General features: G+C 58.5%; 1 protein-coding gene and 1 long non-coding RNA gene across 2 annotated transcripts in view; both read right to left on the reverse strand.

Moving 5' to 3' along the window:
* Positions 1-2,495: 2,495 nt before the first annotated feature.
* LOC142070020 (uncharacterized) lies at positions 2,496-6,761 on the reverse strand. The gene is made up of 2 exons (XR_012665988.1): positions 4,228-6,761; positions 2,496-3,836 (listed from the first exon to the last, which is right to left on the reverse strand). It is a non-coding gene; the product is annotated as an uncharacterized LOC142070020 (long non-coding RNA).
* Positions 6,762-8,004: 1,243 nt separating this feature from the next.
* LOC125629817 (sialic acid-binding Ig-like lectin 13) overlaps positions 8,005-26,980 on the reverse strand; it is a 52,146-nt gene continuing 33,170 nt past the window's right edge. Inside the window, 5 exon segments of the mRNA XM_075123049.1 lie at positions 8,005-8,117; positions 8,953-9,219; positions 9,349-9,439; positions 10,386-10,642; positions 15,832-15,885. Coding sequence (XP_074979150.1) covers positions 8,005-8,117; positions 8,953-9,219; positions 9,349-9,439; positions 10,386-10,642; positions 15,832-15,885 — 782 coding nt within the window.

A 26,980-nucleotide genomic window follows, 5' to 3' on the forward strand; every position in this document is an offset into this window, starting at 1 on the left:
TCCCCCACACTCTGTGACAGGAGCCCAGGGCTGGGATAAGAAGGGGCTGCGGGTCGGGATTGAGGGGCACCCCAGTCTCCACAGACCATCCAGCTCCCTCCCGCACCCTAGTTCCACTCACCCCTAGACCTGCAGAGGGGGGCCCAGGCCTGGCTCTCCCACCCTGCAGCCCGGGTTCCTCACGCTTTGTGACTTGGAGCCCGGGGAAGCGGCATGCATAGGAATGTGAAAGCAGAAGTCAGTGGGGACAGGGATGAAGGGGAGATGATGTCTCAGAAACCCCAGCATCAGCATCCTGCCGACTTCCTCTCCCTCTGGCTGGGGCTGCCTGTGGCTTCCTTGCAACAGAGGCAGGCTGCATCTTGCTTGTGGGGCTTGAAATAGAACCCAGGAGTCCGGGTCTCTGAGCCCTGCTAATCCCCACTCTCCTCCCAGAGCTGGGACACAACCCAGGAGTCGTGACTCGCTGCCTCCACCCCCTACTCTAACCCACTGGACCCAGCTCCCCTCCCAGAGCCAGGGACAGAACCCGGGAGTCGTGGCTCTGAGACCCTCTACACCCCACTCTCCTCCCAGAGCCGTGGATGGAACCCAGGAGTCCTGGCTCTCAGCCGCCCTGATCTGACCACTAGAGCTCACTCCCCTCCCAGAGCAAGGGGTAGAACCCAGGAGTCCTGACTACCTGCCCCCCGTCTCAGCCCTATCCCTTTATTACTGTGTTTTCCAGTCGCGCAATAATATTTGAACGCTAGCAGCTCACACCTCTTATCGTATTGAACACGCTGCAGACACTAATCACTCACCCCGAGCTGAGATGTGTCCGCGTCTGGGGTGGAGCGGCTGGGAACAGCGCACTGGAACCGCAGATGCCCAGTTAGGACGGCTAGCGAATCCCAACTCCAATGGGAAGAGCCGGGTGCGTGCAGAGACCTGCCTGGCAGGGAGCGAGTGCGAGTGTCAGGACGAGGGCTGGGGCGAGAGGTGAGATTTCAAGACAGGAAGGGGAAGTCAGTGTGTGTATCTGGCCCTCGCATGTCTTGCACAAGCTGGTTCCAGTGGCCGGAGATCTCGGGGCCACCGACAGAAGAGGGAGATTGTCACAGATACAGGCCAGCTCCTCCTGGCAGCCGGCTTCCGGCCCCACCGTGGGGGGATTGGCTCGGGGTGGGAGGAATGGGGCATGGGGCCTTTCCCCTCTCGGGAGCGCTGGATGTGATCTGCTGCAGGGTGGGGAACTGGCTGGCTCTGTGGGGTGGGAATGGGACCCGGGGTCCTTCCCCTCTAGTGTCTCTCAGCAGGGGAGAAGCCAGCAGATCGGAGCTGGTCCATTGAGCGCAGATGTTTGTTTTCTGTCTCTCAGGTCCTCAAACGCCCGTTTGAGGTCACTGAGTCTGGGGATTCCCTTGTGATGGGACCCGGGTCATCGGCTGGATCAGGAGAGGCAGCTGGATTCCACGGCCCGCCACAGACTCCGTCCTTCGACTTAAGAGGTGAGATGCAGCTGAATCTGGCCTGGGTCCTGGGGGCTGTTTACACAGGGACCTCTCCCCAGCGCTGAGATGTGGCTGCCTCTGGGGTGGGGCTTGGGGGCTGTTTATACAAGGACTCCTTGCCCAGTGTTGAGATACACAAGGGTTTGGGGGAAACCTATAACTAAAAGAAACACAGCACCCCCTAGGGGCATTGGGACCAGCCCCAACGGCCAGGCCCTCGCGAGTCTCCCACCCCAGCCCTGCTCTGCCCCAGGCCAGCGGCACGTCAGCTCTGCCCCCCTGCGTGTGGGCACCGGCGGCTGTGCTGGGAAGCTGGTCGCTGAGCGGATCTTGCACAACAGGAAGTTTCCAGTCGGTGAGTTTGCTCCACCTCCGGCTGGTCGGCCCCAGTTCGGGGCTGAGTGAGAGGCACTGAGAGCAGGTGAGAGGGTCCCATTGAACAGTGGGGCGCAGCTGCTTGGACATAGGTCCCCAGCTAGTGGGGGAAGGAGAGAGCCCGGGGCAGATTCCTGCTGGGACTGTGGCTGCCAGGTCTAGTGGGTTAGAAGTCGCTGCGCTGGATCCATGCGGATCAGGGCAGACCCCTGGTCGCTGGGGTGAGCTCCGGGGCAGGAACCCCGGGGTCTGGGCCGGCCCCGAGTTTGGTGTGTTACATTCTGCCTCTGGTTAATCCCCGTTTGGTTTCTGACTCTTTTTAATGAGCTGCCCGGAGGTTTCCCTCCGTTGCTGTTTAATAGATGCCCCTGTCACGGGGTCCCTGGGCGATGCTCTGGAACTGCTCCCTACGAAGCCGGTCAGGACTCTGGGGATTTCGCCTTTCTGAGAGCAGCCTGTCTGCAGGACACACAGCTCACCCAGCTTCCACCTTCCTGGGTCTGACCTCGGAGCATTCAGCATCCTCTGCCCCTCCGTGCGCTTCCCAGAGCGAGTCCCCCCAGGCGGGGTCCTGGGGAAGCCAGAGGGTCCTGCCCCCCAACTCCGCAGTCAGACGTGACTCTCAGCCAGCCAGGAAAACGGAGGTTTATTAAACGACAGGAACATGGTCTAAAACAGAGCTTGTAGGTGCAGAGAACGGGACCTCTCGGCTGGGTCCATTTTGGGGGGCAGTGAGCCAGACAACCACGTCTGCACTTCACTCCATGTTCCAGCCAGCCCCAAACTGAAACTCCCTCCAGGCCCCCCTCCTCTGGGCTTTGTTCCTTTCCTGGGCCAGGAGGTCACCTGATTCCTTTGTTCTCCAACCCTTTAGCTCTCACCTTGCAGGGGGGAAGGGCCCAGGCCATCAGTTGCCAGGAAACAGGGTGTCGGCCATTCTCTGTGTCCAGACCCCTGCACACCTGCCCTGTAGGGCTCTGCAATGATCATACACCCTTATCCCACCACCTAGATACTTAAGAACTGCATAGGGGAAACTGAGGCACCCCCACAATATTCGGAGGAAACATTAAGAACAGTCCCACTTCGTCACATCTCTCCCCCCTTTGAGATCGAACTGAACGGGGTCACTTTACCCGGTGACCTGGGGAAGTTCGAAGCCACCAACGTTCCCATGGATGCCCCAGCATCTCTCCCATTCCTTGGTAGGAGTTACACCAGGCCCTTCCAGTTTCACGCCCTCCCTTAGGTCGGGGGTGGTCGATAGCACTCGCAGGCCGCATGTGGGAAGGTTTCTGCGGCCCGTGCCCTTTGGCCACCCCAAAACCCCAGGGGGTCAAACTGGGATTGGGTCTTCTCCCCAACAAGCTGGCCAAACACAGCCACTTGGTTATAGGACTGTTTAACTTTCTTAACAGCTTTCACTTCATCTGAGACCTTCTCAAAGCTCTCCACACTGGATCTTTCAACAGGACAGTCAGTGGATCCATTTACAACAGAAAATTTCTGGCTGTTAGGAACTGAAACTTTCTTGATGAAATCACTTTCACACCCTTCAGTTGCAGTAAACTGCTTGCAAAGGCTCCATGAGGATTCCTTTCCCTAGGGCTTTTCTATGCAACAATTCACCCCTCCCAGAAATTCTGCCCTTACCCTCTTTCCCTAAGGCTTGCTCTAGAGGAACACTTTCCTGAGCAACAACAGACTCTTTCTGGGTCTCCCTTACATCCAGAATCACCTCTGGCCCATCAGGCGGATTCCTCCACAATCCCCTTTCAGGCAAACTCACAGACTTCCTAGATAAAAGGTTAGAAGCATTCTCCTTCCCTTTGCCACACACAAGTTCAGGAATCTTTTCCTTCTTGCGACAGGTTTCCACACCCTCAGTAGGTAACACAATCACACACCTTCATGCTCTCCTTGTGCCCTGGCTAGGATCTCACCCTGATTAGACAGAGTTGCTCCACCCTTTCCAACAAGAAAAGGAGTACTTGTGGCACCTTAGAGACTAACCAATTTATTTGAGCATGAGCTTTCGTGAGCTACAGCTCACTTCATCAGATGTATACCGTGGAAACTGCAGCAGACTTTATATACACACAGAGAATATGAAACAATACCTCCTCCCACCCCACTGTCCTGCTGGTAATAGCTTATCTATAAGTGGGGTGGGAGGAGGTATTGTTTCATATTCTCTGTGTGTATATAAAGTCTGCTGCAGTTTCCACGGTATACATCTGATGAAGTGAGCTGTAGCTCACGAAAGCTCATGCTCAAATAAATTGGTTAGTCTCTAAGGTGCCACAAGTCCTCCTTTTCTTTTTGCGAATACAGACTAACACGGCTGTTCCTCTGAAACCTTTCCAACAACACACTAGCAACAGGCAAAATACAAGCACCAGAATTGTCTGGTCTCTGGGATTTTACATAGACCCTAACTGGATGCGACCTAGTTACAGGGCCATTCTCCCGAGCAGACACAAACTTAGGACCCTTCCCTTCCTGGGCTTTAGCTGAATCCAGAACCAACTCTGAGACAACTGCACGACCCTCAACCATCACAGGCTGAAAGGCCCCTTCTGTCTGCTCCACAGACCAAGAAGAGCTGGACACACTTTCTCCTTTACCAGACACACAGGTTGGGATCTCATTCCCTTTGTCCCAGCACACAAGGCTGGTCAGAGACAACTGCTTGGAGACCGGGGTAGCTCCCTCCATAGGCAAGTCAATACCCCAGACAGACACAGGCACATTTCCTTCACTGTCACAATTCTCCACCCAGCTAACAGATAAGGTCCAGGGACTCTCATCTTCCACTCTCCTCGACTTCCCACCCTGCTGACTGGACACAGCCATCAGATCACAAGGCTGCCTAGGCTCATCCAGACTTTCCTTACCCAGCACCTTGCCACTCCCCACAGATCCCCTGCCCGGCCTGTGTCTCCCCCCACTCAGCTGGGGTCTCAGCTCCCACTGTGCTCAGCACTGCCCTTGCTGTCCCAGTGGGGGTAGGCAGCGAGCTCGCTGCTTTCCTCACTGCATCAGAGCCAGCGTGAGCCCCCTCTCCGGTGTGCAAGGGGGCGGGGAGCATCTCTCTGTCCCACCCAGCCCCAGGGGGCTGGTTACAGGCAGGCAGGTAGCCTGAGCCTAGCCGCTCCTCCCCCCTGCCAGCCAGGTCATCTGCCTTTTCACTGACCATTTCCCTCTCCGACGATTGGTTCCCTGGATTCAAATTCAAACCCTTGGCAGTTACCGGAGCAAGGCCTGGATCCTGTCCCAAAGAGACACAGTGACCCTACGACAGGGTCTCGCAGCCGATATCCCGGAGAACCCCAACAACCAGCCAGCCCCACCCCTCCTGGGTCTGCACAGGGATCTGGGCCATAGGCAGGGCGAGGGGCTTCAGGAGTGGGGTCAGGAGTGTGGTCAGGAGTGGGAGCCTGTCCACCTCCCCACCCATCTGGCTGACGGAGTCTATGGCCTTGGGACCCAGCAAGGGAGCTAGACACCGGGGCTTTTCTGCAGGGTCCCCCTGGTTCAAATAGCCAGCCTGCTCAAAAGCAGTGAGGTGGCATCCACATGCCCCAATCCCCCGCTCCTTAACCAGGGGCAGCAATTTAGTCTCGAGGTTCCCTGCAGAACTGGCCCCCCGGGGTCTATCCCCACTCACCCCTGGGAGGTCCCCTAGGCCTCTCCGCTCCCCCATCGCCAGTTCATGCTGCTGCTGCTTCTGCAGCTCTTTCTCGGGCTCTCGCTGTCTCTCACAGTCCTCTTGCTCTCTCGGACTCAGCTCCAATCCCGTCCGTCTCGATCCCCCGATGGGGAACCCGATCGTGAAGACCCTCGTCTGGTCGGGGACAGAAGTCTTGGGGGTGCCTGGCTCCCACTCCAGCTGCTCCCAGATCCTGCTATAGCCCCAGTTGGGGTCAGGAATCTGTTCCTTAGAGCCGTCATCCTCCTCCAGCTGCACGATGAACTGTGCCTTGGTGAACTTTCCAATGCTCAACCCTGTCTTTCTGCACCGGGTGACAATGTCCTTCTTCGGGAGACGGTGACAGGCCATCACTCCGCCCTTCCCAAGTTGTTGTGGACTCACAGGCCTGTGTGCTCTCAGCTCCCCACGGTTTCCAGGGAGAACCCCTAGTGTGCCAGCCCTTCTCGAGGTCACCCCCTCTTTGCCAGGGTTGAGCTGCAGACTCCTCCGCCCCTGAGACCGCTCGCTGCAATCCCCAGGGGACCCTGTTACTGCAAAAGTCCTTCTCTCTCCCAGGGCCAAGCCGCAGGCTCCTCCACCCCTGAGACTGCTCATCGCAGTCCCCAGGGGCACCCCATTACTGCACATTCCTTCTCGCTGGTCACAAACTCCCAGGGGTTAACTGCCCCCCGAAACCGCTCCTCTCTCAGCCTTCAGCACGCCTGGTCCTCATCAATCCCCCTTCGTTTTACTGCTCCCCAGTCACTTACTGCAGGAAGCGCCATCCATGGGGTGCAGTACATCCCACCGCTGCCACCAGTTGTCACGGAGTCCCTGGGCGATGCTCTGGAACTGCTCCCTACCCCACCCGCTAGATACTTAAGAACTGCATAGGGGAAACTGAGGCACCCCCACAATATTGGGAGGAAACATTAAGAACAGTCCCACTTCGTCACAGCCCCACCTGGAGGTGGCTGCATCTCAGCGCCAGCCGGGATCCTTATATAAACAGCCCCCATTCCCCACCCCAGAGGCGGTCACATCTCAGCGCTGGGCAAGGGCTCTTTGTGCATTGTATTGAGCTCAGTATTGGACACGTGTGTGTTTCCTGGGTCTTGGGAATTACCAGATTCAGATGCAGGAAAAAAATGAAATTCTCTGGGAAACCTTGGACCCACCAGGTCGAGATAGAAACCTGACATGGCTGATAACACTGGGATCATGGTGACTGCGTCTGTCGGTATGGGAGGGCAAGGGTTAATCATCTATCTATCTATCTATCTATCTATCTATCTATCTATCTAATAATTCAAATGTCTGTTTTTTTCTGTGTCCTGAAGATATTTTAAAGCTGAGGAGGTGTGTGGGGGCGGGGGGGGGGGGGGGGGACGGAGGCAGGACAGATTGAAACATTTGGGATATTTTTGTGAAAAATTCCTAGCTAGTGAATGTTTCCCAGGGATCATTAGTTTTAAGTGGCCCAGATCCCTGTGAAACCTTTCTAAAAACCAAAAAATCCCGTGATTAGTTTTTGGGGCAGGGAACCTTTGCACAAAACTTTTATTTTGAAAAGCACCTGTGACGAAGTGGGGGATTTTGTTAGAGTTTTGCATGAATACTGCGTCTGCCTCAGTTTCCCTGTGTGCTGTGTGCGGAACGAGGTGGTGGGAGAGGGGGATGGTGGTTGCAGAGGGCCAGGTGTGATGTCACCTGGCAGCCGGGACCCTGGACAATGGCCGGGATATTATGGACATTAGCAACCAGTGGCCCAGAGGCCGAGCCCATCTTGGGAGCCAGACGGTTCTGGCAAGTGGGAGGACAATGCAGGGAAGAGAGGGGGCCCAGGTGACCTGTTCTATGTCTGCTTCTACCCCTGGGCTCAGCTGAGGTCTCGTTCTCCTTTTCCTCAATCCTGTGAGATTCCAATTCCTTGTCGGCTCTTCGGTGGCTGAGGAACGGCCCGATCTAGACACCGGACTCGGGCACCATGGATTCCCGGGCCCCCGGCCTGTCCTTTCTTCTCCTTCCACGACAGCAGCAGGGTGTCCTGGGAGAGAGATTCTGGGATATGTATGTGGCTGGCAGTGTGGATAGATAGATAGATAGATAGATAGATAGATAGATAGATAGATAGATAGATAGATGGGGTATATGGGGATAGATAGATAGATAGATTGATAGATAGAGGGGTGAATGGGGATAGATAGATAGATCGATAGAGGGGTGAATGGGGATAGATAGATAGATCGATAGATAGAGGGTGTGGATAGGGATAGATAGATAGATAGATAGATAGATAGATAGATAGATAGATGGGTGTATGGGGATGAATAGACACAGAGGTTGGTGGGTTGGTACATAGTTGGGTAGGTGGATAGATAGACGGTAGGTAGGTGGGTAGATGGGTGGGTGGGTAGGTTGGTGGGTGGGTCAGTGGCTGAGTTACCGTCCATAATAGAGCAGGGTGAGGTAATAGGCCAGGAAGAATCCAGTCGCCATGAAGACGAGTTTGCAGCTGATTTCAATAAATGCCCGAGTGAGGCCACCTGTGGGAGCTGGAACAAGCCGAGAGTCTGGGATAGATGCCTGCAACCCCTACCCCAAGCCAGCCAGGCCCAGCCCTGGGACCAGGTCGGAGCCAGTGGCCCCTAGAGAGGAAATTCCCCATTCCCTGAGCCAGCCAACCCTACCTTGGGGTCAGGTCGGAGCCAGCACCCCCTAGAGGGGAAATTCCCTATCCCCTGAGCCAGCCAACCCCGCCCTGGGGTCAGATAGGAGCTGGCATCTCCTTCATGGGAAAGGTCCCGTGGCCCAATCCCCGCCCCACACCAAGCCAGCCAATCCCCCGCCGGGGTCAGATCAGAGCCAGCGCCCCATAGAGGGGAAGGGCTCCCACCTGTTTCTAGTGGGCTCAGCAGGACAGTGTAGATCCCATGGGGGTTGGAGCCGAGGCAGAAGAGAAACTTAGTGGCAGGGAGTCCCATGGGTTAACACTTCTACCACCCAGGAGAAGGGAGTCCCATAGATTAAACTGTTAATATCCAGTGGGAGGGAGTCCCACAGGTTCTTCTGCCCTTGTTTGTCAATTTTGGCTTGCCCCAAGGTGCTGATCCAGCCCCATCCTTGGCCAGCTGCGCTTCACACCAACCCACCTGTTTCTTCACCCTTAGCCTGGGTGCTCACGGCCCTTTTATGCAGCCTCAGCTGCCCCTCTTGGGGCTACCCCGAAGCAGCTAATTAACTATGGCATGGGGGTGGGGGGGTTGGCTGATTTGCCATTTAAAAGAGCCAGGCACCCTGCGACACCAGCTAGAACTCAGTGGCGGGGAGTCCCACGGATTAACACTGCTACTCTCCAGTGTCAGCGTCCCAGGGCTTATCCCCACTCACACTCGACGAGCAGCTGGAACGTCCCCTGGGCAGAGCTCTCCTCGTTCCGGGCCCAGCACCCGTACAGCCCCCCGTCCTCGGCCGTCACGTTGGGCAGTTCCAGCTGCAGCTGATTCTCCCCCGTGGGGCGGGCGCCCTCGACGGCTCGGCCCCCCCTCACCCAGCCCAGCACAGCCGGGGGGTTGCTGGCGACGGAGCAGAGGAACCGCAGGGAGTCGCCCTCCCGGGCTGTGAGTTGTGAGCCGTTCGCCACCGGGGTGCCGGGATCTGGGAACAGGAATAACACAGAGCCACTCGCACCCTGAGCCAGCCAGGGCCTGCCTGGGGGCTGGATCGGGGCCAGCACCCCCTAGAGGGGGAAGGCCACGTGCCCCTTGCCCTGCCCCCTAGCGATACCTTGGAATAGCTGGGGGTCGCTCCTGTTGGCTCTGGAGACGGTGATTTGCAGATTCCCCATGTCACGGAGTCCCTGGGCGATGATCTGGAACTGCTCCCCATGAAGCCAGTCAGGACTCTGGGGCAGTCGCCTTTCTGTGAGCAGCCTGTCTTCAGGACACGCAGCTCACTCAGCTTCCACCTTCCTGGGTCTGACCTCGGAGCATTCAGCATCCTCTGCCCCTCCGTGCGCTTCCCACAGCGAGTCCGCTCAGGCGGGGCTCCTGGGGAAGCCAGAGGGTCCTGCACCCCAACTTCGCAGTCAGACGTGACTCTCACCCAGCCAGTAAAACAGAAGGTTTATTAGACGACAGGAACATGGTCTAAAACAGAGCTTGCAGGTGCAGAGAACGGGACCCCTCAGCTGGGTCCATTCTGGGGGGCAGTGAGCCAGACAACCACGTCTGCCCTTCACTCCATGTCCCAGCCAGCCCCAAACTGAAACCCCCTCCAGCCCCTCCTCCTCTGGGCTTTGTTCCTTTCCCGGGCCAGGAGGTCACCTGATTCCTTTGTTCTCCAACCCTTCAGCTCTCACCTTGCAGGGGGGAAGGGCCCAGGCCATCAGTTGCCAGGAAACAGGGTGTCGCCCATTCTCTGTGTCCAGACCCCTTCACACACCTGCCCTCTAGGGCTCTGCAATGATCATACACCCTTACCCCACCCCCTAGATACTTAAGAACTGCCTAGGGGAAACTGAGGCACCCCCACACTATTCAGAGGAAACATTAAGAACAGTCCCACTTCGTCACACCCCACTGGAGCTGAAATACCCACGGCAACGTATTAGATTGGAGAGCGCCCCCCACTGACCCCCTGCTCCGCTGCCCAGGGCCCCGCACTGACCACCTGCCCCCCTGCAGCCCCGCGCCCCCCATGGATCCCCCGCCCACCCCCTGCACCACAGCCCCCCCTCCTGACCACCCCCACGCCCTGCAGCCCAGCACCCCCACTGGGGCCCCTCTGTCTCGCCCAGCACCCACAAATGCCTTACACTGCACGTGCACACACAGGGCCCGGCTGGCCGACCCAAAGGGATTCTTCGCCCAGCACCGATACTCCCCAGCGTCCCCTCTGCTGAGATTCGGCAGCTCCAGGCGCCCGGCCCCTCCCTGGCCGGGGCTCAGGGACTCGTTCCCCTTGGCCCAGCTCAGGGTGGCCTCGGGTCTGCCCCCAGCCTCACAGCCCAGGCTCAGGGAGTCGCCCTCCTGGGTCTCCAGAGACACGACGTCGCCCTCAGCTCCCCAGGCATCTGGCACTAGAAGAGACGAGCAGGCGGGTTTGGTCCCCCCAGAGATTCCCCACCAAGGAGCCAAGACGCGGAGTCACCACTGGGGTGGGGCTGGGGGGGCTGGTTATACAGGGACCCCTCGCCCGGCGCTGAGACCTGGCCCCTCTGGGGTGGGCGCACAATCTCGGTGCCTTGCCATGGCAGCAGGTCTCCGTCGCAGCGATCGGTCCCTAACCCATCTCCTGCCCGCTGCCCAGCGCCCCCTGTGACGAAGTGGGCCTGTTCTTAATGTTTCCTCTGAATAGTGTGGGGGTGCCTCAGTTTCCCCTATGCAGTTCTTAAGTATCTAGGTGGTGGGGTAAGGGTGTATGATCATTGCAGAGCCCTAGAGGGCAGGTGTGTGCAGGGATCTGGACACAGAGAATGGCCGACACCCTGTTTCCTGGCAACTGATGGCCTGGGCCCTTCCCCCCCTGCAAGGTGAGAGCTGAAGGGTTGGAGAACAAAGGAATCAGGTGACCACCTGGCCCGGGAAAGGAACAAAGCCCAGAGGAGGAGGGGCTGGAGGAGTTTCAGTTTGGGGCTGGCTGGGACATGGAGTGAAGTGCAGACGTGGTTGTCTGGCTCACTGCCCCCCCAAAATGGACCCAGCTGAGGGGTCCCGTTCTCTGCGCCTGCAAGCTCTGTTTTAGACCATGTTCCTGTCGTCTAATAAACCTTCTGTTTTACTGGCTGGCTGAGAGTCACGTCTGACTGCGGAGTTGGGGTGCAGGACCCTCTGGCTTCCCCAGGAGCCCCGCCTGAGCGGACTCGCTGGGGGAAGCGCACGGAGGGGCAGAGGATGCTGAATGCTCCGAGGTCAGACCCAGGAAGGTGGAAGCTGTGTGAGCTGTGTGTCCTGCAGACAGGCTGCTCACAGAAAGGCGACTGCCCCAGAGTCCTGACTGGCTTCATGGGGAGCAGTTCCAGAGCATCGCCCAGGGACTCCGTGACAACTGGTGTCAGCGGTGGGATGTACTGTACCCCGTGGACGGCGCTTCCTGCAGTAAGTGACTGGGGAGCAGTAACACGCAGGGGGATTGACGAGGACCAGACGTGCTGAAGGCTCAGAGAGGAGCGGTTTCGGGGGGCGGTTAACCCCTGGGAGTGTGTGACCAGCGAGAAGGACTGTGCAGTAATGGGGTCCCCCTGGGGACTGCAGTGAGCAGTCTCAGGGGCGGAGGAGCCTGCAGCTTGGCCCGGGGAGAGAGAAGGACTTTTGCAGTAACAGGGTTCCCCTGGGGATTGCAGCGAGCAGTCCAAGGGGCGGAGGAGTCTGCAGCTCGACCCTGGCAAAGAGGTGGTGACCTTGAGAAGGGCTGGCACACTAGGGGTTCTCCCTGGAAACCGTGGGGAGCTGAGAACACACGGGCCTGTGAGTCCACAACAACTTGGGAAGAGCGGAGTGATGGCCTGTCACCGTCTCCTTAAGAAGGACATTGTAACCCTGTGCAGAAAGAGAGGGTTGACTTTGGAAAGTTCACCAAAGCAGAGTTAATCGTGCAGCTGGAGGAGGATGACCGCTCTAAGGAACAGATTCCTGACCCCAACTGGGGCTATAGCAGGATCTGGGAGCAGCTGGAGTGGGAGCCAGGCATCCCCAAGACTCCTGTCCCTGACCAGACGAGGGTCTTCACGATCGGGTTCCCCATCGGGGGATCGAGAGGGACGGGATTGGAGCGGAGTCTGAGAGAGCAAGAGGACCGTGGGAGACAGCGAGAGCCCGAGAAAGAGCTGCAGAAGCAGCAGCAGCATGAACTGGCGGTGGTGGGGCGGAGAGGCCGAGGGGACCTCCCCAGGGTGAGTGGGGATAGACCCCGGGGGGCCAGTTCCGCAGGGAACCTCGAGACTAAATTGCTGCCCCTAGTTAAGGAGGGGGGGTGTGTGGATGCCCACCTCACTGCCTTTGAGCAGGCTGGCGATTTGAACCAGGGGGACCCTGCGGAAAAGCCCCGGTGTCTAGCTCCCTTGCTGGGTCCCAAGGCCACAGACTCCATCAGCCAGATGGGTGGGGAGGTGGACACGCTCCCACTCCTGACCTATATGTCTGTGTGGAGTTTCCTGGGGCCAGGCCCCTCGGACCCCCAGTGGGAGCGGAAGGGGATGGTCAATGGGGAGACATTCCTGGGGTGGCGAGATCCTGGGACAGAGAGAACTGGTGTCAGGCCCCGGGTGGTGCAGCCTCAGATGCTGAGGGGCTGTGTGAGCTGGGTGAGGGTCCCAGGGACGAAGCCCCTCGCCCTGCCTATGGCCCAGATCCCCGTGCAGACCCAGGAGGGGTGGGGCTGGCTGGCCGTTGGGGTGCCCCAGGACACCAGCTGCGAGACCCTGTTGTGGGGTGACTGTGTCTCTTTGGGACAGGATCCAGGCCCTGCTCCTGTAACTGCCAAGGGTTTGAATTTGAATCCAGGGAACCAATCGGCGGAGAGGGAAATGGTCAGTGAAAATGCAGATGACCTGGCTGGCAGCAGGGAGGAGCCGCTAGGCTCAGGCTACCTGCCTGCCTGTAACCAGACCCCTGGGACTCAGTGCGACAGAGAGATGCTCCCTGCCCCCTTGCACACCAGACTGGGGACTCTCGCTGGCTCTGATGCAGTGAGGAAAGCAGTGGCCTGCCCCCACTGGGACAGCAAGGGCAGTGCTGAGCACAGTGGGAGCTGAGACCCCAGCTGAGTGGGGGGAGACACAGGCAGGGCAGGGGATCTGTGGGGAGTGGCAAGGTGCTTGGTAAGGGAAGTTTGGATGAGCCTAGGCAGCCTTGTGAGCTGATGGCTGTGTCCAGTCAGCAGGGTGGGAAGGCGAGGAGAGTGGAAGATGAGAGTCCCTGGACCTTACCTGTTAGCTGGGTGGAGAATTGGGACAGTGAAGGAAATGGGTCTCTGTCTGTCAGGGGTATTGACTTGCCTATGGAGGGAGCTACCCTGATCTCCAAGCAGTTGTCTGTGACCAGCCTTGTGTGCTGGGACAAAGGGAATGAGATCCCAACCTGTGTGTCTGGTAAAGGAGAAAGTGTGTCCGGCTCTTCTTGGTCTGTGGAGCAGACAGAAGGGGCCTTTCAGCCTGTGATGGTTGAGGGTCATGCAGTTGTCTCAGAGCTGGTTCTGGATTCAGCTAAAGCCCAGGAAGGGAAGGGTCCTAAGTTTCTGTCTGCTCGGGAGAATGGCCCTGTAACTAGGTCGCATCCAGTTAGGGTCTATGTAAAATCCCAGAGACCAGACAATTCTGGTGCTTGTATTTTGCCTGTTGCTAGTGTGTTGTTGGAAAGGGTGTAGCAACTCTGTCTAATCAGGGTGAGATCCTAGCCAGGGCACAAGGAGAGCAGGAAGGTGATGTGATTGTGGAACCTACTGAGGGTGTGGAAACCTGTAGCAAGAAGGAAAAGATTCCTGAACTTGTGTGTGGCAATGGGAAGGAGAATGCTTCTAACCTTTTATCTAGGAAGTCTGTAAGTTTGCATGAAAGGGGATTGTGTAGGAATCCGCCTGATGGGCCAGAGGTGATTCTGGATGTAAGGGAGACCCAGAAAGAGTCTGTAGTTGCTCAGGAAAGTGTTCCCCTAGAGCAAGCCCTAGGTAAAGAGGGTAAGAGCAGAATTTCTGGGAGGGGGTGAATTGTTGCATAGAAAAGCCCTCGGGAAAGGAATCCTCATGGAGTCTTTGCAAGCAGTTTACTGCCACTGAAGGGTGTGAAAGTGATTTAATCAAGAAAGTTTCAGTTCCTAACAGCCAGAAATTTTCTGTTGTGAATGGATCCACTGACTTTCCTGTTGAAAGATCCAGTGTGGAGAGCTTTGAGAAGGTCTCAGATGGAGTGAAAGCTATTAAGAAAGGTATACCGTCCTATAACCAAGTGGCTGTGTTTGGCCAGCTTGTTGGGGAGACAAGGTTGTTGGGAAAGGGATGTCTCCATGCTAGTTCTGTAAGTGAACAGTATGTGGCCCAGGTCAAGATGGGGGCCCTTAACCAAGAGAGCCCGAATTGCAGCCCTCCAGACTGGAGCTCTGGGAGAAAACCCAATCCCAGTTTGACCCCCTGGGGTTTTGGGGTGGCCAAAGGGCATGGGCTGCAGAAACCTTCCCACATGCAGCCTGCTAGTGCTATCGACCACCCCCGACCTAAGGGAGGGCGTGAAACTGGAAGGGCCTGGTGTAACTCCTACCAAGGAACGGGAGAGATGCTGGGGCATCCATGGGAACATTGGTGGCTTCAAACTTCCCCAGGTCACCGGGTAAAGTGACCCCGCTCAGTTCGATCTCGAAGGGGGGAGAGATGTGACGAAGTGGGCCTGTTCTTAATGTTTCCTCTGAATAGTGTGGGGGTGCCTCAGTTTCCCCTATGCAGTTCTTAAGTATCTAGGTGGTGGGGTAAGGGTGTATGATCATTGCAGAGCCCTAGAGGGCAGGTGTGTGCAGGGATCTGGACACAGAGAATGGCCGACACCCTGTTTCCTGGCAACTGATGGCCTGGGCCCTTCCCCCCCTGCAAGGTGAGAGCTGAAGGGTTGGAGAACAAAGGAATCAGGTGACCACCTGGCCCGGGAAAGGAACAAAGCCCAGAGGAGGAGGGGCTGGAGGAGTTTCAGTTTGGGGCTGGCTGGGACATGGAGTGAAGTGCAGACGTGGTTGTCTGGCTCACTGCCCCCCAAAATGGACCCAGCTGAGGGGTCCCGTTCTCTGCGCCTGCAAGCTCTGTTTTAGACCATGTTCCTGTCGTCTAATAAACCTTCTGTTTTACTGGCTGGCTGAGAGTCACGTCTGACTGCGGAGTTGGGGTGCAGGACCCTCTGGCTTCCCCAGGAGCCCCGCCTGAGCGGACTCGCTGGGGGAAGCGCACGGAGGGGCAGAGGATGCTGAATGCTCCGAGGTCAGACCCAGGAAGGTGGAAGCTGTGTGAGCTGTGTGTCCTGCAGACAGGCTGCTCACAGAAAGGCGACTGCCCCAGAGTCCTGACTGGCTTCATGGGGAGCAGTTCCAGAGCATCGCCCAGGGACTCCGTGACACCCCCTTAACGCCACCCCGGGCTCTAGAGAGAGGGAACCATGCCTACTCACCCCACCACTGCCCCCCACAGCCCCGCGGTTCCTCGGGCTCTCCCCTCCGGGCACGGAGCAGCCTGGCCCGGCTGAGCGTGACTCGGAGGCGCTCACTGATCCCCGGGGCTCGCAGCGCGGCCTCTCACCGGGGCGTCCGTTCCTGGTCAGGGTCCCAGTGATGCTGAGGGGGCCGGGCAGGTCTGTAACACAAACCAGAGAGGGGGGATCAGGGGGACTGGACAGCACCGGGGCGGGGGGTCGCTAGTGATCCCTGAGCCTAGACAGGGACCCTCGCTGTGAGCTCAGCTGGGGGACGGGAAGGTCCCTGAAGTGACACAAGCCCCGTGGGCAGGGAAGGGAAGCGACAGACCCGACTGGGCGCGACCCAAGAGGCGCCGGACGTAACCCAGGGGCCGGGTTAGGGCCAGGGGGAGCCAGAACCAAGGGACCAAAACCGGTGGGTCAGAATTCAGCTTAATTGGCGGAGGCACTAACGAGGGGCCGGGCTGCTCCGGCCTGGGGACTGGAGCGAGCGTCACCATCTCGCTGCCACCGTCCGCCGGGCGCCCGGGTGTTCAATGTCCTGCTCCCCAAACGTGTCTCCCCCAGGGCGGGACAGAGCCAGGGGCCTAAATAACCCCGCTCCCACTCCCGCCCCAGTCCCAGCCACCAGGGTCATCAGACACCCCCCTTGTGGGTCCTTTGCCTTCCCCCCTCGGTTCGTCTCTCCCCAGCCCTCTCCTTTGGCCCCCGGGCTTGGCTGGCCAGGCCTGGGTATTTTGCAGCCCGGTTGTGCCCAGAGGGGCGGCTGTGACGAAGTGGGACTGTTCTTAATGTTTCCTCTGAACAGTGTGGGGGTGCCTCAGTTTCCCCTACGCAGTTCTTAAGTATCTAGGTGGTGGGATAAGGGTGTATGGTCATTGCAGAGCCCTAGAGGGCCGGTGTGTGCAGGGGACTGGACACAGACAATGGGCGACACCCTGTTTCCTGGCAACTGATGGCCTGGGCCCTTCCCTCCTGCAAGGTGAGAGCTAAAGGGTTGGAGAACAAAGGAATCCGGTGACCTCCTGGCCCGGGAAAGGGACAAAGCCCAGAGGAGGAGGGGCTGGAGGGAGTTTCAGTTTGGGGCTGGCTGGGACACGGAGTGAAGTGCAGACGGGGTTGTCTGGCTCGCTGCCCCCAAAATGGACCCAGCTGAGGGGTCCGGTTCTCTGCACCTACAAGCTCTGTGTTAGACCATGTTCCTGTCGTCTAATAAACCTCTGTTTTACTGGCTGGCTGAGAGCCACATCTGACTGAGGAGTTGGGGGGCAGGACCCTCTGGCTTCCCCAGGAGCCCGCCTGAGTGGACTCGCTGTGGGAAGTGCACGGAGCGGCAGAGGAGGCTGAATGCTCCGAGGTCAGACCCAGGAAGGTGGAGCCGGGTGAGCTATGTGTCCTGCAGACAGGCTGCTCCCAGAGAGGAGACTCCCCACAGTCCTGACTGGCTTCATGGGGAGCAGTTCCAGAGCATCGCCCAGGGACTCCGTGACACCTGGTGGCAGCGGTGGGATGTACTGCACCCCGCGGACGGCGCTTCCAGCAGTAAGTGACCGGGGAGCAGTAAAACTAAGGGGGATTGACGGGGACCAGCCATGCTGAAGATGCAGAGAGAGACGGTTTCAGGGGGCGGTTAACCCCTGGGAGTGTGTGACGAGAGAGAAGAACTTTTGCAGTAACAGGGTTCCCCTGGGGATTGCAGCGAGCGGTCCCAGGGGCGGAGGAGTCTGCAGCTCGACCCTGGCAAAGAGGCGGTGACCTCGAGAAGGGCTGGCACACTAGGGGTTCTCCCTGGAAACCGTGGGGAGCTGAGAGCACACAGGCCTGTGAGTCCACAACAACTTGGGAAGAGCGGAGTGACGGCCTGTCACCGTCTCCTTAAGAAGGACATTGTAACCCTGTGCAGAAAGAGAGGGTTGCACTGGGCGGACTCGCTGTGGGAAGCGCACAGAGGGGCAGAGGAGGCTGAATGCTCCGAGGTCAGACCCAGGAAGGTGGAGCCGGGTGAGCTGTGTGTCCTGCAGACAGGCTGCTCCCAGAGAGGAGACTGCCCCAGAGTCCTGACTGGCTTCGTAGGGAGCCGTTCCAGAGCATCGCCCGGGGACGCCGTGACAGTGGCTGAAAGCAGCATCCGGAGGAGCCGGACACTGGTGCCGTCTGGCCAGGCCTGGCAGGGTCCGTCCATGCTGCCCTCAAAGGCCCGCGGCGCTGAGGCCCAGAGCCTGGGTCCGTTGGGTCGGGCTCACGGGGCTCGGGCTGCTGGTCTTTGATTGCAGCGCGGACGTTTCCTCTGAGGGCTGTGTAGGCGTTCGGGGTCGGGCTGGGGCCTGAGCTCAGACAGGGGGCGGGGCGGGGGGCGGGGGGCGAATTTCTTTCTAAATCTCCCTCCGGCTGATGGGAACAAGGGTCGTCCTTACAGTGACGCCCGATTTGGTCCTTCACCTCGCAAAGGCGGCTGCTGATTTTCCTTCTGCCCTGGATCTGCAGCGCGGGGGTCGCAGGCCAGTTAATGGGGTTTGCTCTCGGGTAGAGCGGGTCGAGGACTCTGGGCACTGACTGCGGAGCGTGTTTAGTGCCAGACAGCGACTGGGTCCCGTTAACACTCTGCCCCATAGAGAGCATCCACCGATCCCGGCAGAAAGGGGACGGGGTGGAGGAGACGTGGTGGGACAGCCTGGGTGGATCTCGGGGGGAACTGGGGTGTCTGGTGTGAGGGGGGGAATCCCAGCAAGGGGGAACTGGAATAGTGGGTGGATCCCAGCATAGAAGGATTCTGGGGGTAGGGCAGGTCGTGGGTAGAGAGGATCCCAGAAGAGAAGGGCCTGAGGACGGGGCATGTAGATGGGAGGGTGAAGCCATAGCCAACGTGGCAGGAAGGGGTGAAATTCCCAAGAGAGAAGGGGCTGCAAGGTGTGGAGGGGAAGGGGTCTGGAGTAGAATTGGCTGAGGGTGTATGGTGGGGGTGGGGATCCCAGCACAGGGCTGAGTTGGGGGAGGGCCTGGAGGGCAGAGCTGGGGAGCCCAGGAGGGTGTGGATCCCAGCAGGGGGAACTGGGAGCCGGCATGGAGGGGCTGGGGGGGTCACTCACAGCCGATGTGTAGCCGGACGGTTCTGCGGGTGGAAGGTCCCCATGGTGGGTGGTAGGTGACTGTGCAGACGAGCTCTTTGCCGTGGTCCCCCGGGGCGGGTGTGAAGCGCAGCGTGGAGCTGCGGGCCCAGGTGCCGTTCGCCAGCAGGGCTGAGTCGTCCCGGGCTGTGTTGCTGAACGGCCCCGTCCAGGTGACTCGGGGAGGGGGCCCGGAGCAGCGCCCGGGGGCCGTGCAGGTCACAGTCACCGGCTCCCCGGCCAGCAGCATCCCTGGCAGCCCCCGCGCCGGCGAGATCTGGATCTCTGGCTCCTCCGTCAGCCCTGAGACACGGGGAGAGGGGAGAGAATCACTCGGGGACACGGGGCCTTTCCCCCCTGGGGGCGCCGGCCCCGATCCGGCTCGAAGGCAGGGACTGGCTCAGGGGGGCTGAGGAGCGGTGACTGCGGCTGCTCTTACCTGGAACAGAGATCGCGAGCGTAGGGTGAGCGCGATTGTCATTGGAGACGTAACTGTATTTAAAGTTTCCTTTCTCAACTCTAAGGAAATATCTCCCTGCATCCGTCCATCGGGCGTCGCTGATTTGCAGGGAGCAGTCGCCACGTGCCAGATCCCCCGCCAGCCGGAACCGGCCCTGGGTCTCTTGAGACACGCTCTCGCTGGGGTCACTGCTGGCCACGGGCGGATCCTGGCCCGCAGTTGCGGGCTCCTTGTACCAGTGTCCGTAGAGCCGGGCCCGGGGATTGTCGGTGTCGTACGAGGCTGGGTACGCGAAGGTGCAGGGGACGAGAACGCAGAGACCCATCTGCACCGACACCGACTGTGGCAGCCCCAGGGAATAACCAGACTCCAGGAACAGGGACCCTGCAGGGGACGGAGAGGGATCGAAGTGGGAGCCACAGAGAGCAGAGACCAACCGTGAGCTCCCCCGACACCTCTGCCGGTGCCCTCACTCCCGACCTGCAGCCCCCTGCGAGCCCAGCCCTGGGTCCTCAACCAAACCTCACTCCATTTAGTTTCCATCCCTCCCTACGTCGAGCCCCCTTCCCGCTCCCTGTCGCTCGGTGCCCCCTAGCACCGCACGAGGGCATCGGGCTCCCCTCCCCCTCTGGCCAGTCTCCCTTCCGTGGCCTGGGACAGGCCTGGCCCTGCGTAGCGCGGGTTCTGCCCTTCCCCCTGCACTGGGGCTGCAGGGGCTGCTTACTTACCCCTCCAGAGCAGGGCGAGGATCAGGACCCTCAGCGTGGCCGCAGGGGGGGCAGGACCCCCTTCTCTCCAGGGGGGGCCCTGAGCCGGGAGCTCCCATTCTCCGGCATCCTGCTGTGGAAGCAGGGCTCTGCCCATGGCTGGGGTGTCCAGCTGGGATAGACCTAGAGACAGACGGGGAGGGTGGGGTGTGTGAGAGCAGAAGCTGTTTACAGGGGGAAAGATCTGCCTTGGGGACCATCAGTGCTGCTGGGCTCTGCAGAGGGCTGATCTGGGGCTACTGACAGCACAGTGACCCCTCCAAATCCCCAAATCAGGAGACGGTCCCGAGAGATCGTGGGCTAAAAAAATCCTTCAATTAGCGAAAAAGCTAATATCACATTGCCTCTATATAAATCCATGGTACGCCCACAGCTTGAATGCTGCGTGCAGTTCTGGTGGTCCCATCTCAAATTGGAATTGGAAAAAGTTCAGAAAAGGGCAACGAAAATGATGCGGGGTGTGGAACAGCTTCCAGATGAGGAGAGATTAATAAGAGTGGGACTCTAAAGCTTGGAAAAGAGATGACTAAGGGGGCATATGATCGAGGTCTGTAAAATCATGACAGGTGTGGAGATAGTAAATCAGGAAGTGTTCTTCATTCCTTCCCATAACACAGGAACTAGAAGTCCCCAAATGAAATGAATAGGCAGCAGGTTTAAAACAAACAAAAGGAAGTATTTCTTCACACAACACACAGTCAACCTGTGGAACTCCTTGCGAGAGGACGTTGTGAAGGCCAAAACTATAACATGGTTCAAAAAAGAACTGGATAAATTAATGGAGGATAGGTTGTTACCTAGCAGCTCTGTGTTCTTGGGGAAGCATGGCACTGTACCCAGTCTGTCTGTCTCACGAAGACCGTGCCCCCCCCCCCCCCCCCAGCCTCTGCTTGAACCAAATCTACACCAGAAGAATGACTTACGAAAATCAATGAAAAGGCAGTGGGAGACACTCCTAAACCCCTGGGATAAGGATGACAGAATTAAGGCAACTCCCCTAGCCTCATTTGCATCGAAGATGGGACAAGGAGGCGTCTCCATTCGCAGACAGAATGGAGAACAGAGATTCCAAGGCAAGAACCGCAGGGAACTCTGGGGCCAGAAAAGCAGGGAAGCACTGCATGATGGGGGATCTCTGCTCCAGATGTTAATGAACCCACGCCTGCACACCCCCAGCTCATTAGTTATCAGACCAATTTGAGTAATAAATCCTTTATTGGGATCCAAAATAATGAAGCCGCCTGACTGCATTGTGAGCTCCCTCCAAGGAACACCACCCAGAGCCAGGAATGATCAGCTCCCATGGTCTAGCCTGATCAAAACAGCTTTGGTATTCTCCCTTGAACCATTGTTGTTTCTCTAGAAAATCCCCGACCCACGCTCAAGTAAGTGTTCTGATGCCTGGATCCAACATCTGCATCACTTCCATTGGGACTTCATCTTCTCCTGATTGATCATGCTGAGAGCTCTGCCTGTCTCCAGCACTCCAGACCCTCAGCTACCACCAACACCTGGGTCCCCCGATCGATTCCAGCTTCACGGAGTGGTGAGAACCCAGCTCTCGCTCTCTCTCTCTCGAGGTGTAGCCTTCTGACCCTGACTTGTGTGATCAGTTAGAGTGTTGTAAACCTGAGTTTAATAATCAAATTTGAGTTGGATTTAATAGTATCACTGTTTTGTTTGTTTGGCTTCCCTGTGGTTATGACCTGGCTATAGAATTGTAGAATCATAGAATATCAGGGTTGGAAGGGACGTCAGGAGGTATCTAGTCCAACCCCCTGCTCAAAGCAGGACCAATCCCCAACTAAATCATCCCAGCCAGGGCTTTGTCAAGCCTGACCTTAAAAATATCTAAGGAAGGAGATTCCCCCACCTCCCTAGGGAACCCAGTCCAGTGTTTCACCACCCTCCTAGTGAAAAAGTTTTTCCTAATATCCAACCTAAACCTCCCCCGCTGCAACTTGAGACCATTACTCCTTGTTCTGTCCTCTTCTACCACTGAGAACAGTCTAGATCCATCCTCTTTGGAACCCCCTTTCAGGGAGTTGAAAGCAGCTATCAAATCCCCCCTCATTCTTCTCTTCCGCAGACTAAACAATCCCAGTTCCCTCAGCCTCTTCTCATAAGGCATGTGTCACAGTCCCCTAATCATTTTTGTTGCCCTCCGCTGGAGTCTTTCCAATTTTTCCACCTCCTTCTTGTAGTGTGGGGCCCAAAACTGGACACAGATGAGGCCTCACCAATGTCGAATAGAGGGGAACGATCACGTCCCTCGATCTGCTGGTAATGCCCCTTGTGACGATGTGACGCAGCAGGGAGGGGGGAGTGTTGACCTGGGAATGTGCCCTGGGGATGGTAGATCTGAGAGCCTGTAACCTGAGCCAGGAGGGGGAGGAGGAGGTATCACCTCTGCCCAGGAATGTGAAGACAAGTTGCAGGAGAGAGCCTGGGGGGAGGGGGGGCGGGGTGGTTAGTTTCCGTTTGGGGCTGGGTGGAGGAACACAGGGAACCCCAGGGCTGGGGTCTAAGCTCCCTGCTCCCCCAGAAGGACTTGACTGAGGAGTCCTGGGTGTACCCACAAACTCTGTTTTGGACTGTGTTCCTGATGTACAATAAACCTTCTGTTTTACTGGCCGGCTGAGAGTCTCAGTGAATCCCTGGAAGAGGGGTGCAGGGCCTGGCCTCCCCCACACTCCGTGACAACTGGTGGCAGCGGTGGGATGTCCTGCACCCCGTGAACGGCGCTTCCTGCAGTAAGTGACTGGGGGACAGTAAAACGAAGGGGGATTGACGGGGACTGGGCGTGCTGAAGATTCAGAGAGAGACGGTTTCAGGGGCCGGTTAACTCCTGGGAATGTGTGACCAGAGAGAAGGACTTTTGCAGTAACAGGGTCCCCCGGGGGATTGCAGCGAGCGGTCCCAGGGGCGGAGGAGTCTGCAGCTCGACCCTGGCAAGGGGGTGGTGACCTCAAGAAGGACTGGCACACTAGGGGCTTTTCCTGGAAACCATAGAAAGCTGCCCGGCCTGCGAGTGGCCAGCAGGGAGATGTACGCTAAACGCCTGAAGAGTGACCTGGTGGAGCTGTGTAGTCCACTGCGCACTGGGAGGTCCACCAAGGAACAGCTGATTGCCCAGTTGGAGGAGAGGGATCGCTTGGATGACCTGATCCCTGTCCCGGAGGGAAGCCGCCCGGCAGACGCAGCGTGGGCCCTGGGGCCTGACCGGGTTGGGAGGGGTCAGACTGCTGCCGAGGACATCCCGAGACCCTTCCTACCTAGGCCTGGGGAAGGGGTTGGGGGAAGCCCAGCGAATACCGAGGGCACCCTGACCCCGGCAGCCAGCAGGGGATCCTCCCGGCGGAGCTCCCCATCCCTGGAGCGGATGCGGCTGGAATGGGAGAGGGAGATGAAAATGAGGGAGCTGGAGGATCATGAAAAACAACGTCAACATGAGGAGAAACAATGTCAACATGAGGAGAAACAACGTCAACATGAGCAGGAGGAGAAGGAGAAACAACGTCAACATGAGCAGGAGGAGAAGGAGAGGGAGCGTCAGGAGAAGGAGAGGGAGCGTCAGGAGAAGGAGAAACAAAGACAGCATGAACTGGAGCTGGCCAGGCTGAGGAGCAGTGGGACCCCGGCTGTGGTGAGTGAGGGGGACCCAAGACTGCAAGGAGCTTTGATAAGTGCTTCCTGGCCCAGCGGAAGGAGGGGGAGGACATAGATAGCTTCCTGACGGCCTTTGAGAATGCCTGCAAGCTGCACAGGGTTGACCCTGCAGACAGGCTCCAGTTTCTCACCCCCTTACTGGACCCCAAAGCCGTGAACGTGTACAGCCGAATGACAGGGCCGGAGGCAGGGGACTACGAACTGTTCAAACAGGCCCTGCTCCGTGAGTTTGGGCTGACCCCCGAGATGTACCGGAGAAGGTTCCGGAGTCAGTGTAAAACGCCTGAGGTCACCTACCTACAACTGGTCAACCGGATGCAGGGATATGCCCGCAAGTGGACAGCTGGGGCCCAAGCTAAAGAGGACCTGCTTGACCTAATCGTACTGGAGCAACTGTATGAACAGTGCCCTTCCGACCTGAGGCTGTGGCTGGTGGACAAAAAGCTCGAGAACCCCCAGGACGCAGGGCAGCTGGCCGACGAGTTTGTGAAGAGTCGGTCAGGGGGTAGCCGGGAGGAGTCCCAAAAGAACAGGCCCCCCCCCGATGCAGAGAGAGAGTCACAGGGGGCCTCCTAGCGGGGAAATAGGGAGAACCCCCTCCAAAGGGGAACGCCTGGCATCGGGCCCCTCCGACCCGCTCGAGGAGACCAACGTGACCTGAGCTGCTATCACTGTGGCCAGAGAGGCCACGTACGGACCCAGTGCCCCGGGCTCAGGGACAAACTGAGCAGACCCAACCTACCCAGGGTTAACTGGGTAGGGACTCAGCTGGACGAGGGGCAGACGACCCCGGCAAGGGGGGCTACCAGTTTACCACCTGCTCAGGAGGGAAGAGTACCCCAGGCCAGCTCCGCCAGAGGGCTGGAGGCTCTGGACTCAGGGTGCTCGGTTTACAGGGTGGGCGCGGGGCTGTCCCTCCGGAGAGAGTGCCTTGTTCCCCTGGAGGTGGATGGGAGGAAGGTCAATGGACACTGGGATACGGGCGCGGAGGTGACGCTGGTCCGGCCCGAGGTGGTGGCCCCAGATCAGGTGGTGCCCAACACCTACCTGACCCTGACAAGGGTGGGCGGGACCCCATTTAAGGGTGCCCGTGGCAAGGGTACAACTGAAATGGGGGGCCAAAGAGGGCCCCAAGGATGTGGGGGTACACCACCATTTGCCCACTAAAGTTTTGATGGGGGGAGACCTAGAGGACTGGCCAAGCAAGCCCCAGACCGCCCTGGTTGTGACCCGTAGCCAGAGCCGGCGAGGGGCCCTGCGCCCTGACCTCGGGGAGGGTACCGCACCGGAGGCGCAGGACACTACCCTGGGGGGGAGGGAGCGCCGAGGGGCACGGCTCAGAGAGGCTGAGGCCTCAGACCTGGCCACTGAGGGGGAACCGGTCCCCATCCCTTCCCCAGCTGCTGAGTTCCAGGCCGAGTTGAGGAAAGATCCCTCCTTGCGGAAGCTCAGGGACCTGGCCGACCTCAGGGTGGTACGGACCATGAGGAGAGGCTGCCAGGAGAGGTTCCTGTGGGAGAAGGGGTTCCTATACCGAGAATGGGCTCCCACAAGGGAAGTGGAGTCCTGTGGGATCAGGAGGCAGCTGGGGGTCCCCCAGAAGTATCGCCGCAAGCTCCTGTACCTGGCCCATGACATCCCCCTCGCAGGGCACCAGGGAATCCGGCGCACCCGGCAGAGGTTGCTACAGAACTTTTACTGGCCCGGGGTCTTTACCACGGTCCGGCAGTATTGCCGATCCTGTGACCCCTGTCAGAGGGTGGGGAAGGCCCGGGACAAGGGGAGAGCGGCTTTGAGATCTTTGCCCATCATAGAGGAGCCTTTCCAGAAGGTGGCCATGGACATCGTGGGGCCTCTCAGCAAGACGACCCGGTCGGGGAAGAAATACATTCTGGTGGTGGTAGATTTTGCCACCCGCTACCCTGAGGCAGTGCCCTTAGCTTCCATTGAAGCCGACACCGTGGCCGACGCTCCTGACCATTTTCAGCCGAGTGGGGTTCCCCAAGGAAGTCTTGACAGACCAAGGCTCCAACTTCATGTCGGCCCTGCTCCGGTGCTTGTGGGAGAAATGTGGGGTCCGGCACGACTGGGCCTCAGCTTATCACCCCCAGTCCAACGGGCTGGTGGAGAGGTTTAACGGGACGCTAAAGATGATGCTGAAAACCTTTATGAACCAGCACCCGCAGGATTGGGACAAGTACTTACCTCACCTACTGTTCGCGTACAGGGAGGTGCCCCAGGAGTCTACTGGATTTTTGCCTTTCGAACTGTTATATGGAAGGAGGGTGAGGGGCCCCTGGACCTGATGAGAGATGAGTGGGAGGGGAAGGTGTGACGAAGTGGGACTGTTCTTAATGTTTCCTCTGAATAGTGTGGGGGTGCCTCAGTTTCCCCTAGGCAGTTCTTAAGTATCTAGGGGGTGGGGTAAGGGTGTATGATCATTGCAGAGCCCTAGAGGGCAGGTGTGTGCAGGAGTCTGGACACAGAGAATGGCCAACACCCTGTTTCCTGGCAACTGATGGCCTGGGCCCTTCCCCCCTGCAAGGTGAGAGCTAAAGGGTTGGAGAACAAAGGAATCAGGTGACCACCTGGCCCGGGAAAGGAACAAAGCCCAGAGGAGGAGGGGCTGGAGGGGGTTTTCAGTTTGGGGCTGGCTGGGACATGGAGTGAAGTGCAGACGTGGTTGTCTGGCTCACTGCCCCCCAGAATGGACCCAGCTGAGGGGTCCCGTTCTCTGCACCTGCAAGCTCTGTTTTAGACCATGTTCCTGTAGTCTAATAAACCTTCTGTTTTACTGGCTGGCTGAGAGTCACGTCTGACTGCGAAGTTGGGGTGCAGGACCCTCTGGCTTCCCCAGGAGCACCGCCTGAGTGGACTCGCTGTGGGAAGCGCACGGAGGGGCAGAGGATGCTGAATGCTCCGAGGTCAGACCCAGGAAGGTGGAAGCTGTGTGAGCTGTGTGTCCTGAAGACAGGCTGCTCACAGAAAGGCGACTGCCCCAGAGTCCTGACTGGCTTCATGGGGAGCAGTTCCAGAGCATCGCCCAGGGACTCCGTGACAACTGGTGGCAGCGGTGGGATGTACTGCACCCTGTGGATGGTGCTTCCTGCAGTAAGTGACTGGGGAGCAGTAACACGAAGGGGGATTGCCGAGGACTAGGCCTGCTGAAGGCTCAGAGAGGAGCGGTTTCGGGGGGCGGTTAACCCCTGGGAGTGTGTGACCAGCGAGAAGGACTGTGCAGTAGCAGGGTTCC

This window comes from Caretta caretta, chromosome 24 (genome assembly GCF_965140235.1).
Source record: "Caretta caretta isolate rCarCar2 chromosome 24, rCarCar1.hap1, whole genome shotgun sequence".
NCBI lineage: Eukaryota > Metazoa > Chordata > Testudines > Cheloniidae > Caretta > Caretta caretta.